At 38.1% G+C, this 13419-nt stretch overlaps 1 protein-coding gene across 4 annotated transcripts in view; it reads left to right on the top strand.

Moving 5' to 3' along the window:
- Nucleotides 1-13419, top strand: part of LOC105548061 (mitogen-activated protein kinase kinase kinase MLT) — a 198530-nt gene that overhangs the window by 143989 nt on the left and 41122 nt on the right. For 2 of the 4 annotated variants that reach the window (XM_011991903.1, XM_011991904.1), the window contains exons 11-12: nucleotides 2891-3026; nucleotides 6949-12954. In XM_011991903.1, the coding sequence (XP_011847293.1) occupies nucleotides 2891-3026; nucleotides 6949-7329 (517 nt within the window). In that variant the 3' untranslated portion in view covers nucleotides 7330-12954. Of the gene's footprint in view, nucleotides 1-2890; nucleotides 3027-6948; nucleotides 12955-13419 lie in introns of those variants that run through there. The other 2 variants (XM_011991902.1, XM_011991900.1) reach the window with 1 other exon arrangement.

Here is a 13419-nt window from a genome sequence, read left to right as displayed (position 1 = left end):
ACCTTCAGCTTGTTTCTCCTCCCATTGACTTACTAGCAATAATGGCAATAAGCATTAAGAACAGAAAATGTGTCATCCTGTGGGTCCTGTTTTGGATTTTCATTAACCACGTAATTGTCTGTAGATCTGTGGCAACCTGCACTGAATGAGGCATGCAGTGTTGTGATGAGCGTTCAGATCTGTGTCTCTTGGCAAAACACTTGGTTGGTTGTGTTTCCCGTGGTGACCAAAGTACTCTCACTGTGACATGCCTTCTTAAAAACAAAAACCCAGAGATCAAAACATGTAACCTTTGCAATTTGTGCAATGTTAGCACAAATCATGTAATATATAACACTACATTTAATAAACAGATTATACATTTATCATGTAATATATACGCTATATCACTCTTTTTACAAATTGACCTTTTATTTCAAAGTAAGTTTCTGTCTGATGAAAGAAGATAATTACAGTTCATTGCCTGTTTTTGGCATATGGAAAATTGATACTAGTTGACATTGACCTTGATTGGATTTGGCTTACGAGAAGACCATAATTTTCATCAACTAAGACATTTAAACTATATTTTTAGAACAAGAAGGTTATATAAATATATCAACAAATGCATTTGATACAAAACAATGCACCAAAAAAACCAAGGGAGCAGCTGTTTTTATGTCGTCCCCGGGTTGGGGTCACGTCTCTAATGGCATATAACCTCCCACACGATTTCAGACTCGGCAGTGTCGGGAGTGCTGTTGGAAAGCTGGGCCTGAGGAGACAGATTGAAGACGGAGATTTACTCAGTGTTAGTTTCTGTGTCACAGCTTCCCGTCCATTTAACTCTTGATCCGTTTTCCAGAAGTGCTCACAATCGCAGTAGGCTCCCAGAGCTGGAACTTGAGATGCATCTTTGGCTTAAATTACAAGTGAAATAGAATGTAGTGACCATTTACCCTGGTCTAAAAGAACATCAGTGAGATTAGTCTCACTGGCAGGGGCGTGGGGACTGGGTTGGCAGAAGCGCCGTGTAGACGCCGGCCCAGGCCTCTGCCATCGCACACTGAGCCCGACCAGCTCCCACCACCCCCTTGCCGCCTACTGACCGCTTCACCAACTGAAGATGGCTCACTCTTCTTTTTTTATGACAAAAATTTACCCTAAGGTTTTTCACGCTGATTTTTTCCCCTCAGTCTTCCATTGAAAAATAAAAACTTCGTTTATGTGCATAGTCATAATATTTTTATCCGAAATATCAGGGATAAAATTTGGATTTTATGGTACAGTCATAATTCTGAAAGATGGCTGATTCACTGCCTTCTTTAGGGACTGTAATATGACTTACAGCCTTTTATGATTTTTCAAATGGCACCAGTAAAAGGGATGGGTGTTGATATTTGTGGGCGTTGCAGCAGAGGCTTCTTACACCTGATTGCTGCCTCCCTTGCTCTGAGGTGCATTTCGGACAAGTAGGGAAGTAAAGTGTTGAGCCAAATCCAGACCCACCTCCATACCTGTGCAGAGTTGGATTTTGCCAGTGAATGTCCAGAACTTTTTGTTTTCATTCATTTGGTTAGTATCTGTAAGAGCATTGGAATGTTCCAATAAGAGTAAGCTGTTTACTTACTGTTATTCTCCCTAGAAAGAAAAAGGCACACTTTGGTTACATATATTCATTAACTTAGATGTGGGGGCTTCTACCTTCCATAGTCAACATCTCAATCATGATTATGCCGTCGCAACACAGGACTGCCTCAGCGGCACCTGGAAGCAGCAGCTGGCAGCACCCAGCAGCTATTCTGCAATAGTCACCCAGTTCCCATCTTCTGCATCCTCCTCTCCAGTGCCTTCTCTAGCCTTGACTTCCCTCTCCCTCTCCCTCATTCTCTCAGTATTGTTGCTTACTTACAGGCTTTTCAGAAACTCAAGGGAAAGAACTTCCAGTTCTGAAAACATAAATTGAGACTTAAACATTGCGACAGCCCTAAAGGAGAAAACCGTTTGTGCTGAGCCATGGTACCAGTTCCACTTTCTGTGAAGGACAAATTTCTGTAACATAGCATGTGGTTCCAAGTGGTGAGGTTGGTTGGCCTATAGACACTAAGGGAGATAACTTCCTTTAAAAATTATGAGAATTAAAAGGAACCTTAGAGTTCATCTGGCCCAGGGTTTTCTACATTTGCCTGATTGTAAAAATTATTCGGGTCTTTTATAAAATAATGAAAATTCCAGGGTCCCACCCAGACCTCCTGACTCATGAGCTCTAAGGAAAGGTCCTAGAAATCCATGTTTTGTTGGGTTCTGGTGTGTGGTTTTTTAAAAAACAAGTTGCCTATGTAAGTCTAAGGATCAGGCAGGTAGGGGAACCCTAATGTTCTATAACCACCACCCCTTACAACCAAGGAAACTGAGTCAGGTTAGTCAATTGATTGCTTGGGTTACTCAGCCAATGAGTAGCCTAAGGTGTCATCTCAACCACTTACTGATGGTGTGTTAACACCTAACTTGAATATCATTTTCCCACCTATACTATGAGATTAATACCTGTTTCTTGGGACTATTATGGGAATAAGATGAGATCATGGATAACAGCACTTACAAACTGTAAAGAGCTAGATAAATGTAAGCATTTACTAAATGGTTGTACCAGGACACCCGCTCCATAGCTTATGCTGCACCCCAGTGGCTCTTCAACGCTTTGTTGAAATATTTTGAGCTTATATTTTCAAGCTAGAAACTACCTCTTGATATTTAAGGACATGAAAGATTCCTTCTCCTCCGGCAGCTTCCTGGTTGATTTTAAAGCACCGGCATTTGTCTTTTACTTTGATTAGCATTCTGATGGACCCACTAAGCGCTTGATGTCTCTTAAGTAAAGTTGAGACTTACACCAGCTATCCCTGTGCAGGTGCGAAATTGAGGCAACTCTTGAAAGGCTAAAGAAACTAGAGCGTGATCTCAGCTTTAAGGAGCAGGAGCTTAAAGAACGAGAAAGACGTTTAAAGATGTGGGAGCAAAAGCTGACAGAGCAGTCCAACACCCCGGTGAGTACCCTCCCCCTTCGCCGTCTTTCCACATGCTGCTTGTAGGCTGCGCGGCTGAGCATGGCAGCATGGCACCTCTTCCCCTGCCTCCCGCTGCCCCTCCTCATTTCCTGCCTCACGCCTGTGTATCAAAGGGCCGGCATGTGGACTCAAGCGGCGTTCATACCTAATTTCAATTAATAAAATGCCAGAGATTTAAAAGAAAAGCTTATCCTATTTCTGGCTCCTTCCTTAAGAACTGTTATTCTGTCAGCGTGTTTGTATATTAGAATTACAATAATAAAATCCGATGTATTTTCACACCATCTGCTCAATCTCAGAACATGCACCTCGGTGCTGATTAACTCCTTCTAGTCGCTCAGTCATTAATAACTGTAACTCCAGCAGCTCACTGACTAACAGAGTCTTTGATGTGTCAGAACTTAACCATGTTTTCCTTCTAAAATGGAGCTAACCATGATGACATGCAAATGAGAAGCATTAATATTTCGTACTCAATTTAGTGTTATGATCAGGGGCAGCAAAATATTGGAAAAAGATTCTCTCTGGACAAGCTTTCAGTATTTATTACACCTAGGCAGTATCTTGTTTTCTCCCAAGTCTTGTATTTAGAGGAATATAAAAATTCTTTTTAAGCATTTCACTGGTTATACAGTAACCTTGAGCTTACATGCTGATATGATATTATTAAAGTCTAATCAAATTTCAGCATTCTTTCCTATTTTAAATGGCATAACATTTTCAGGAATTAAGTATACATTTATAATTGTTTTTTCCCAGGGTTTTTAATGGGCAATATTTGTTCACTTAAAATTACCCAAGTAATAGTAGATTAAAAGTAAACATATATTTTAAATTCATTTTTGATACTTGCTATGGTGATTATGCCAAAAAATACTGGAATGCCGTTCATTTTGTGGTCTTCAAAAAGCTTTCCTATCTTTAAAAGTCTTAATCTTCATTAAGCAGCCAGTGCCCAACTGGAAAGTATTTTCCAATGTCTAAGGAATAAAATAGTTTGTCTCCTTCCCAACTTGTGTGGAGAAGCAACGTGATATCCAAACAAGGAAAATACAATGAAGCTAAATGTTTACTATCAGATTCAATTTGGAAAAAAAGGACTTTGGTTCTCCGGGAAATTCCAAAATGAACCAAATTGCTATCCATAACACTACCATGGAACATTTTTAAAGTGCCACTTTTATCTGTGAATTTGACTTGGCTGGTGAGAAAACGATGAGGGAAGTTTCCTGTTCTGGCTGACGTGGTGTCAGCAGGCAGCCTCTGAGAGCCTCACTCTAGGGATCTGCACCGGAGCAGTGCTTCTCCCAGAGCTCATGAGGGACAGGAGCAAAAATGTGACCTTGTCCCTAGAGCACAGCTTCTGAAGTCTGCAAGGTTTTGTTTTGTTTTAAAATGCATTGAAATCTAAAGCCGTAAAAGCATTGCATGGCTTGACTCTTTCTAAATGTAGTATTGTAAGAAAAACTTTAGCCATTCACATATGCTTCAGAACCTTTCTTTAGTTTATTGGCATCAGTTTTGCTAAGAAACGGGCTGCCTTGCACATAATTACTGCTCTTAGTAACATAGTTTCATAATAAATAATAAAACGCTCTGCAGTAAAGCTCTGTGTGCTCGGTAGGTTGCCTGCTTGAGTTTTTAACCCCACGAAACTTTCTGTGAAGGAACTGCTCTGAGGACCACCATCTAACAATGGACAGCCTGTAGCACAATCTCAATGAGATTTTCTTCTTTTTTTCCTTATGGGAGATAAGTTTTCTTTCTTTACAGTACTTGCTTTTAATGTCTCTTCTGCTTAGAGCTGGTATTTCTGAAGGAAAGAAAGTTTATGTTCAGATATTTTGTAAGTAGGTATTTTCTTTTGTCCTCACATCAGTTTCTGTTTAGCTTTAACTGAGATTTCTTAGAGAAAGATGAAATAAACCTTTTAAAAAGGAAGTGGCTGGAGGTTTAGACTTCCTGTATGTGGCCTTATCTTAATTATGTAAGTTTAACATTTATATAACTTCATAAAAAATTGTATCATTCGATTAATTTCAAGGGCACTATTTTCTTTCCTAAAACTAAAACATTAGTTAAGGATATTTGGGGAGATTAATCCTTTATGCATAAATATGGATAATGTTTATTTTCTAATTATAGTTGAAGCTTGATGTAAACATTTTATTTATTTTAAGAATACAGGCTTATTTGAGAAACATTTATAGAGATCTTTAGAGTCAAACCTAATATGAGGAATGACCCTCAAAATAATACAATGAGCCACAAAGAGTTCCTGAGAATATCTTACAATTGAAAACAAATTTCAGAAGCTGAGAAGTTTGACTGCCAGGGAAATAACATCCTGTTTCCAGTGTTTAAGGATCTAAATCAATTATTTTCTTCCATATAATGGATACTTTTCAGTTGAATGATATGAAAGTAAAGTTATTGAACTAACGACTCCAGGAGGGTTTTTCCCAAAAGAGCGAGCTACTTTTTAAAAACTCAGCTCCAACTTCAGTTTAAAAATTAGGAAATTGAGGCCGGGCACGGTGGCTCATGTCTGTAATCCCAGCACTTTGGGAGGCTGAGGCGGGTGGATCACGAGGTCACACGTTCGAGACCAACCTGGACAACATAGTGAAATCCTGTCTCCACTAAAAATACAAAAAATTAGCTGGGTGTGGTGGCGGGCGCCTGTAATCCCAGCAACTCGGGAGGCTGAGGCAGGAGAATTGCTTGAACCTGGAAGGCGGAGCTTGCAGTGAGCCAGGATAGTGCCACTGCACTCCAGTCCGGGAAACAGTGCGAGACTCTGTCTCAAAAAAAAAAAAAAAAATTAGGAAATTGATCCTGAATATTAGGTACCAGAATATAGAGGTCATCCCAGTATATTATTTTTACATTATTTATCATAAATGTATCCATACTGAAACTATGCCAAAAACATAAGCCTTGATTTGCTTGTTTCTCAAAAGAAGAGGCAGTAACATTTTTCATATCCTAACAGTTTTACCCCTGAAATGGATATGCCCAAACATTTATGGGAATAAGTTGGCTGTTCAAAATAATTACATAAAGTAGAAGATAAATGTCTGTGACCACTGTGAGCGGTGACATCTTAAGAAAAAAGTTCTGTCGAAAGAGGAAAACTTGAATATTAGAGCATATTAGAACAATCTAAATTAACACTGTTTTCCTCCTTTCTTCCCAGTTTTCATGTGTTTACATACTTACGTCTAACTTAAATGTGAGAGACAGCATCTAGAATTTGTTCACAAGTGAATTATTTGATAATTTGAATCAATAGTATTACAGCAGTTCTGGCTACAATAAATAAATAAGTGGAAGCAAGTGAATTCTAGACTAAATTTTAGTGTATATTCAGAGCACTAATCCAGATAAAAAGGTAGTCAACAACCCACATTTCCCTAGAACTGTATTGACTGCTGAACTGTTTTTTGTGCTTCCTCTGAGCTTATCTTTTGGGTATAAAGTTTCTTAATTTTTCATTTGAGAATGAATCTCTGCTTAATTTCTTTTGTAAAAAATATAATGGTTAACTAAATGTTTTCTTGTGAAAGTGAAATTGGGAAAAGTTAAGATAAATCCTAAAAACTATTTGGTTTTAAGCAAAATGAGGGCTTAAAACTTGCAACTTCTTTTCCATTTGAAATTTGGCTTGCTGTGGTGCTTTGCAAACTTTTAGTTGTGATTTATCCTGTCAGTCATTATGGCAAATATGCTGGAGCCAAATCTGCCATTAAATACATTCTCACATAATTCCCTACATTCATTTATTTCACTAATCATTTACCTCCTGTGTAGTGCCAACTAATTTTGTGGTATCTATTTTCCTGATTTAAATTGGTCCTAATTTCTCTTTTTACTTCTGTCCTTTCTTCCCTTTTGATAGCTTCTCTTGCCTCTTGCTGCAAGAATGTCTGAGGAGTCTTACTTTGAATCTAAAACAGAGGAGTCAAACAGTGCAGAGATGTCATGTCAGATCACAGCAACAAGTAACGGGGAGGGCCATGGCATGAACCCAAGTCTGCAGGCCATGATGCTGATGGGCTTTGGGGATATCTTCTCAATGAACAAAGCAGGAGCTGTGATGCATTCTGGGATGCAGATAAACATGCAAGCCAAGCAGAATTCTTCCAAAACCACATCTAAGAGAAGGGGGAAGAAAGTCAACATGGCTCTGGGGTTCAGTGATTTTGACTTGTCAGAAGGTGACGATGATGATGATGATGACGGTGAGGAGGAGGATAATGACATGGATAATAGTGAATGAAAGCAGAAAGCAAAGTAATAAAATTAAAAACGTTTGGAAAACACAAAAGTAATTTGTTTATCTCAGTCTGTACAAAAACAAGTAAGGAGGCAGAAAACCAAGCACTGCATTTTAGGCCAATCACATTTACATGACCGTAATTTCTTATCAATTCTACTTTTGATTTATTTTTGCTTACAGAAAAATGGGGGGAGAATTAAGCCAAAGAAGTATATTTATGAATCAGCAAATGTGGTGCCTGATTATAGAAATTTGTGATTCTATATACAATATAGGACTTTTAAAGTAATGACATTCTGGCTTTTTCTTTTTTAATGAGTACCTTTTAGTTTGTATTTTACTTTATTTCCTTTATTCAAATCGTTTTTAAAAACGTACATTTTGAACAAGCACTCTTAACTCCTAATTGTTCTTTGACACATAGTATTCTGTGACTTACTTTTTTTTTCTTATAGCAGTACACTATAATATCAGAAATGGTTGGCCTGAGCAACATAGTAAGACCTCGTCTCTACTAATAATTAAAAAATTAGCTGGCATGGTAACACACACCTGTAGTCCCAGATACTTGGGAGGACAAGGCAGGAAGATTGCTTGAGACCTAGCCATCAGTCAGGGCTGCAGTGAGTCATGATGGCACCTAGCCTGGGCAAGAGAACAAGACCCTGTCTCAAAAACCAAAAGAAAGAAAGAAGGAATTGATAGTACAAAATCCAACAACAAAAATACTGAGATGAAAGAAGGTTATAACAAAATGCTCTTCAGAAATACCTAAATGCTGAGAATTTTTAGTACTAAATAGCACAGCTGCTCAAAGTAAAGCCTGAGCAGTGTTCTCAGTAGTGTATTTGAAGGAAAAATACTCTGATTTGAAACCAACAGCAGATGTTGCAAACTTTCATACCACTGCTGGCCATGGAAGTTTCTTAACAACACACTGTCATTTAAGGCTGTGCTTGTGCTTTATACAAAGAGAAAGACGTGGTCTTAAGCGGATGCTTCCAGGGGGTTAATTCATGCCTCTCCTGGATTTTCCAGCAAGTGGTGTATGCGTGGTCGTTTGTTTTTTAGAGGGGCATAATAATCCTGGATTCTAAACATATGCTCAGCTATTTTAAAGAAGAAATTAAATATTACGAAAGAAATAGTAAAGATAAGTTATCCTCACTTAGGCAAAAACACAAGTCCTTTCCATATCAAGTTTAGCCTACCAGAGTTGTTTTTTGTTTTAACCCTGCTTAATAATGTTGGTGTTTTAGAAGTAGATACAGGCAGTGCTCTGAAAACCTGGCTAGCCAGGGATATTCTCAGAATTTTATCACCTATTTGTCAAAGCTGGTTTAAATTATAAAACACTTTTAATTATATATATTAAGAGGCAAAAGAACTAAGATTTGTTTCAATCTAAATTAGAAAGGAGTGTCATTATTTGACTATTAAACCAAAACATTTTTGGTGGTTCTTTTTATGGAAGTTTTAAGAAACGACATCATCATAGATATGATCTAATAGTATTTCTAACTATATTTGATCATTAAAAGCCTCTTAGAATTTGAAGCGTGACATGTTTCTAATACCCCTTGAGAGCTGAAAAATACCGCATAATGATCAGTATGCTGTGCCAGCTTCATTTGGGGAGAAATAACTAATAGAATGTTCTGGGTGTGAGGTGTACAGCAGCCTAGGTGGCATAGTGATGAAGAAAGGGATCAGAGTCGGACTGTCACTCAGAATCCTGGGCCCAGTTGCTTGACAACCTTGGGCAAATTATTTAATCTCTGTGTGTCTGTTTGCTGATCTTCCACATGGGAATAGTAATAGTACCTATTTGAAAGGATCATTGTGCGGATGAAAAGAAATAATATATGTAAAGCACTTAACACAGCACCAGGCTCATGGAAAGTGGCTAGTTAATGTTAGCTACTATGAATGGTGCCAGTGAAGACACTGAAAAATAAGTGATTTCAGTAACCTTCCGGAAAACTATCAGTTTCAAATAATATTTTCTCTGTAGTATGAGATGAAATTAAAAGTGGATAGCTTTCAGGAAAGATAAAGAGAACATTCTTAGAATGTAAGCTAAATAGATTTCTTCTGTTGATCTTTGAAAACTATGAGCCCTGGCCAGGTTAACCTGGTCTGAGGTGAGACTAAACGCAGAAAGAGCAGACAAAGCTTTCCCTAAACGATGGATTCCCCCACATACCCATGCTACTAGTTTCTCTGTCTATTCACACACGTATACAAATACAGGAACACAGCCTGTCTGTGCTCAGACATAGAGAAGTACTACCTGACTTGAGTCAATGCACCCAAGCAGAAAAGCTTGGAGTAGAGTAGAAGGGAGGGCTTGGGACCCCTGTCTTTCCGGCATGCCCTGGGCTGCAGTGGTCAGCCACGTGAGGAGAGAGCCAATAGCATGGGGTTTACAAGGCAAAGATATAGTCATTCATTCAACACATATTCATTGAGCTCCTTCTCTGTGCCAGACACTGTTCTGGATGATAGCTAGGTGAAAATCTTTGCACTCACAGAGCTTACATGCCAGTGAGTAAAGATTGATGATAAATAAAGCAAATGCATCATATGTTCACATTTGATAAGTATACGCCAAAAAATGAAGCCGGGAAGGAGGATAAGGCCCATGGGTGAATGTTGAGGTTTTTAAAGTATGATCAGGAAAGGTGCCACTGATAATGTAACATTTGAGCAAGGCTGAAAAAGGCAAGGGGATCTCTGGGGCTAACTTCGGGATCTCTGCACTTTATGTAAGAATGTAAACCTCGCTTCTCATTTAAGAATGAGCAGCAGTACATTTAGAACATATGAACTGAATGAAATGGATTATTTTTTTCTTAATAAATCCATATGATTATACATAAAGTTCTGTTGCATTAATAAAAGCAGCCAAATAGGGCCAAAGAGAAAAATAACAGGACTCTATACTGGACCTAACTTTATCATTAATTAGGTAATACTTTCCTCATTTCCTTACTGCTGCTATTTTCCTCACCAGTATTCCAGAGATGGTTACAGGTCAATACTCTACCACCAAGAACCTGCAATGATTTCGAATATAGCAGAATTGGCCTCGGTGAAGAGCTTAAAATTGTTCTCCTCGTAGAACTGGACTATTGATCATTACCACGTGACATTGGCTCTATTACTTTCTGTTCCAAATCAATGTCCTTCTAGTGGTTTGAACATGTTAAAACATCCCTGAAATCTCAATCATATAATCAGAATTTTATAGTGTTCTCACTCTATCTGTAAAGATCATTTGGAAGACTTTAGACTCTATTAATTTTAAAAAGGAATGTTTATTAGCCATATGCAGAATTTCTAATGATGATATTAATTATACAGCTTCTAATTCACTTTTCAGACCAGTTTTTGAAATGGCCATTATCAGTATTGGATTTAGTTCTAATTACTTGATTTACAAAAATGTACATTTAGAAAGAAAAGGGTTAAAAGAAACAGAAATGTAAAAATTCAAAATGAGAATTAAATCTCTCAATTGTTGTAGTAATTATCAGGGACATGCAACTGAAAATGTCTCACCTTTCATCTTTTTTTCTTAATTCATAAAGTTATCTTGTAGAATTTGATGAGACCCTCCTAGTCATTCTCAACTGGGGTACTGCTGTCACCTAATGGTGTTTGAGAGTGTTGGGGCTAGGGCACATTTTTGGTTGTCACAGCAACTGGGATGGCATTTGGTGCCCAGTGCCAGGAATAGTAACATTGTGAATGCCAGGGACAGTTTGCTTCGTAAAGTCTTCCATCCAAAAGGGGCTGGGCGCCGTGGCTCACACTTATAATCCCAGCACTTTGGGAGGCCGAGGTGGGCAGATCACCTGAGGTCAGGGGTTCAAGACAAGCCTGGCCAACATGGTAAAACCCTGTTGCGACTAAAAATACAAAAATTAGCTGGGTGTGGTGGCACATGCCTGTAACCCCAGCTACTAGGGAGGCTGAGGCAGGAGAATCACTTGAACCGGGAGGCAGAGGTTGCAGTGACCTGAGATCGCACCACTATACTCCAGCCTGGATGACAGAGTGAGACTTCATCTCAAAATAAATAAATAAATAAATAAAACCCAGTAGCATTGTCCCTTCCCCACTGACAAACTTATCAAATCCAGAAGCTTTAGAGTTTCGTGTCTAATTATTTTTCTCCTAAACGAAATCACCCAAGTCAAAAAAAAAATGTATTTTTAGAATTATAGCAACATACAACCTGAATTTTGTGAGTTTCGTGGCTTTATCTTAAAGCAGCATTTCCCTACGGGGAAATGGTTTCTTTCTCCTTAGGAATGCTGTGGCAACTTGATGAAACAGCCAAATCCACCGGGGCAGGTCACTCTCCCATTACACTGATTCCACAATAAATAGAAAAAAAAAAATCTCATTGAGGTAGCTGCAATTCTACAGGCTAACTTAAAGCCTCCTTTTTCTACCCATCATTTTTGAAAGCAAAATTACATTTTACTATTTTACATAACCAGTGAAAAGGAGTTGAAAGCATATAGCTCACTGTTTTTGATGCTCTGGAAATGTTGAGGGTGGGTTTTTAACCAGTGATTTTTAACATACAGTGAATTTGTTAGACTTTTAAACACTAGCTAAGGTAGTCAAACTTGATCCCCATTAAAAATCAAGGAATTGGGGGTGGGGGAGTGTTTAGGAGTGATCCAGAATGACTTCTCCCAGAATTACTGTGCATATAACTTTATTTTTCAGTTTTCATTTGAATGGTAAGAGTTTTATGAAAGACGGTTTTAAAACTTATTCTGAGTTAAATATTAATACTTAAAAAATTTTATTGTACTAGACTTATTGCAGCCTTTTGAAAGTAGAGTTTCATCATACCACATATATAATAGAGCATACATTTTCTATAATCAGGCACCTTTTGCTGCTTTTGAGTAAGACTATTTTCCTGTTTAGGTGTTAAGCATTGCCAGACATACAAATCTATTCTCTTCTCTCGATTGTAGCGTAGCCTGACAGCTCTAGATACAGCATTTCTCTGATGAAAAATGAGTGTCTATCAGGACATCTAGAAGACTAGCCATGTTTTCTCAGACTCCACCTTTGTTTGCACTCTGTTGCCTGTGAGGAGCTTCCTGGCATGTGATTATTTACTCCAAACTAGAGTTCCAAGCACCTACATTAACTATTTTATATTGTGTGCAGAATAGTATATCTATTAATGTCAGAAATGATGCACTGCACATACTGCTTTTGCACTCTTAAAATTTTTGTACTAAATAATAGAAAATATTTATATTCTTTGAGTGTGAGCTTTGAATAGATGGCATTATCACTTTATTGTTTTTTTAACAAAAACTTTTTCTCAATTATTCTATTGCAATGTTATTCTGAGCAAGTCCTATGCCAAATATCTTGTATAATGTTTGTATGGAAGATTAAATTTTACTCTTGTGTGGTAAGACTATTCAGTTACTGATTTTATAGTTGGAATTTGATATTCCAGCACAAAGTCCACAGTGTATTCAGAAATCCAAGTTGGTGTCATACATTTCATTTTGATGTGAACTTTTCTTTGCTTTCCTTTGTTCTAAGACTCCATTTTGCAATAAACGTTTTGACAGTAAATCCCTTTGTTATGTGTTGCTGTGTATATAAGATCCCCGTTAGATTGGATTCCCAACGTCCTTTGAAGGAATTGTTGTCACATGCATGGACTCAAGTGTTAGCTTTTCTCTCCTAAAGTCAGTGGGAGTGTAAATAATAAATTTGTAAAGTGATGAGACAGTCATGGGGTGGATTTTTTTTATTCCCCAAAGAAAGAAAGGCTTAGAACTCATCTTACAGCAGATACACTGATATGTTAACAAGGTACAGAAAACATAAAGGAAATGGTAAGCCACTCTGTGGCTGGAGATCATTAACTCTTATCCCCTGTCTTGCCAAATTCAAACCGTCATGAAGCAATGCCTGGCTCCAGCCTTCCTCTCACTGATCTTTGCAAGCATTGTGCAAAGAATCCTGCTGGAGTGAGCATCCAGCTGAATGAAGCCAGCGCCTTTCCCTAGGCATCGTATTGGAGAACCATCCTCA

The sequence above is a fragment of the Mandrillus leucophaeus genome, unplaced genomic scaffold, assembly GCF_000951045.1.
Source record: "Mandrillus leucophaeus isolate KB7577 unplaced genomic scaffold, Mleu.le_1.0 Scaffold40, whole genome shotgun sequence".
Taxonomy (NCBI): domain Eukaryota; kingdom Metazoa; phylum Chordata; class Mammalia; order Primates; family Cercopithecidae; genus Mandrillus; species Mandrillus leucophaeus.
The sequence above is the reverse complement of the archived record's forward strand: the minus strand, read 5'-3'. Positions and strand labels throughout refer to the sequence as shown.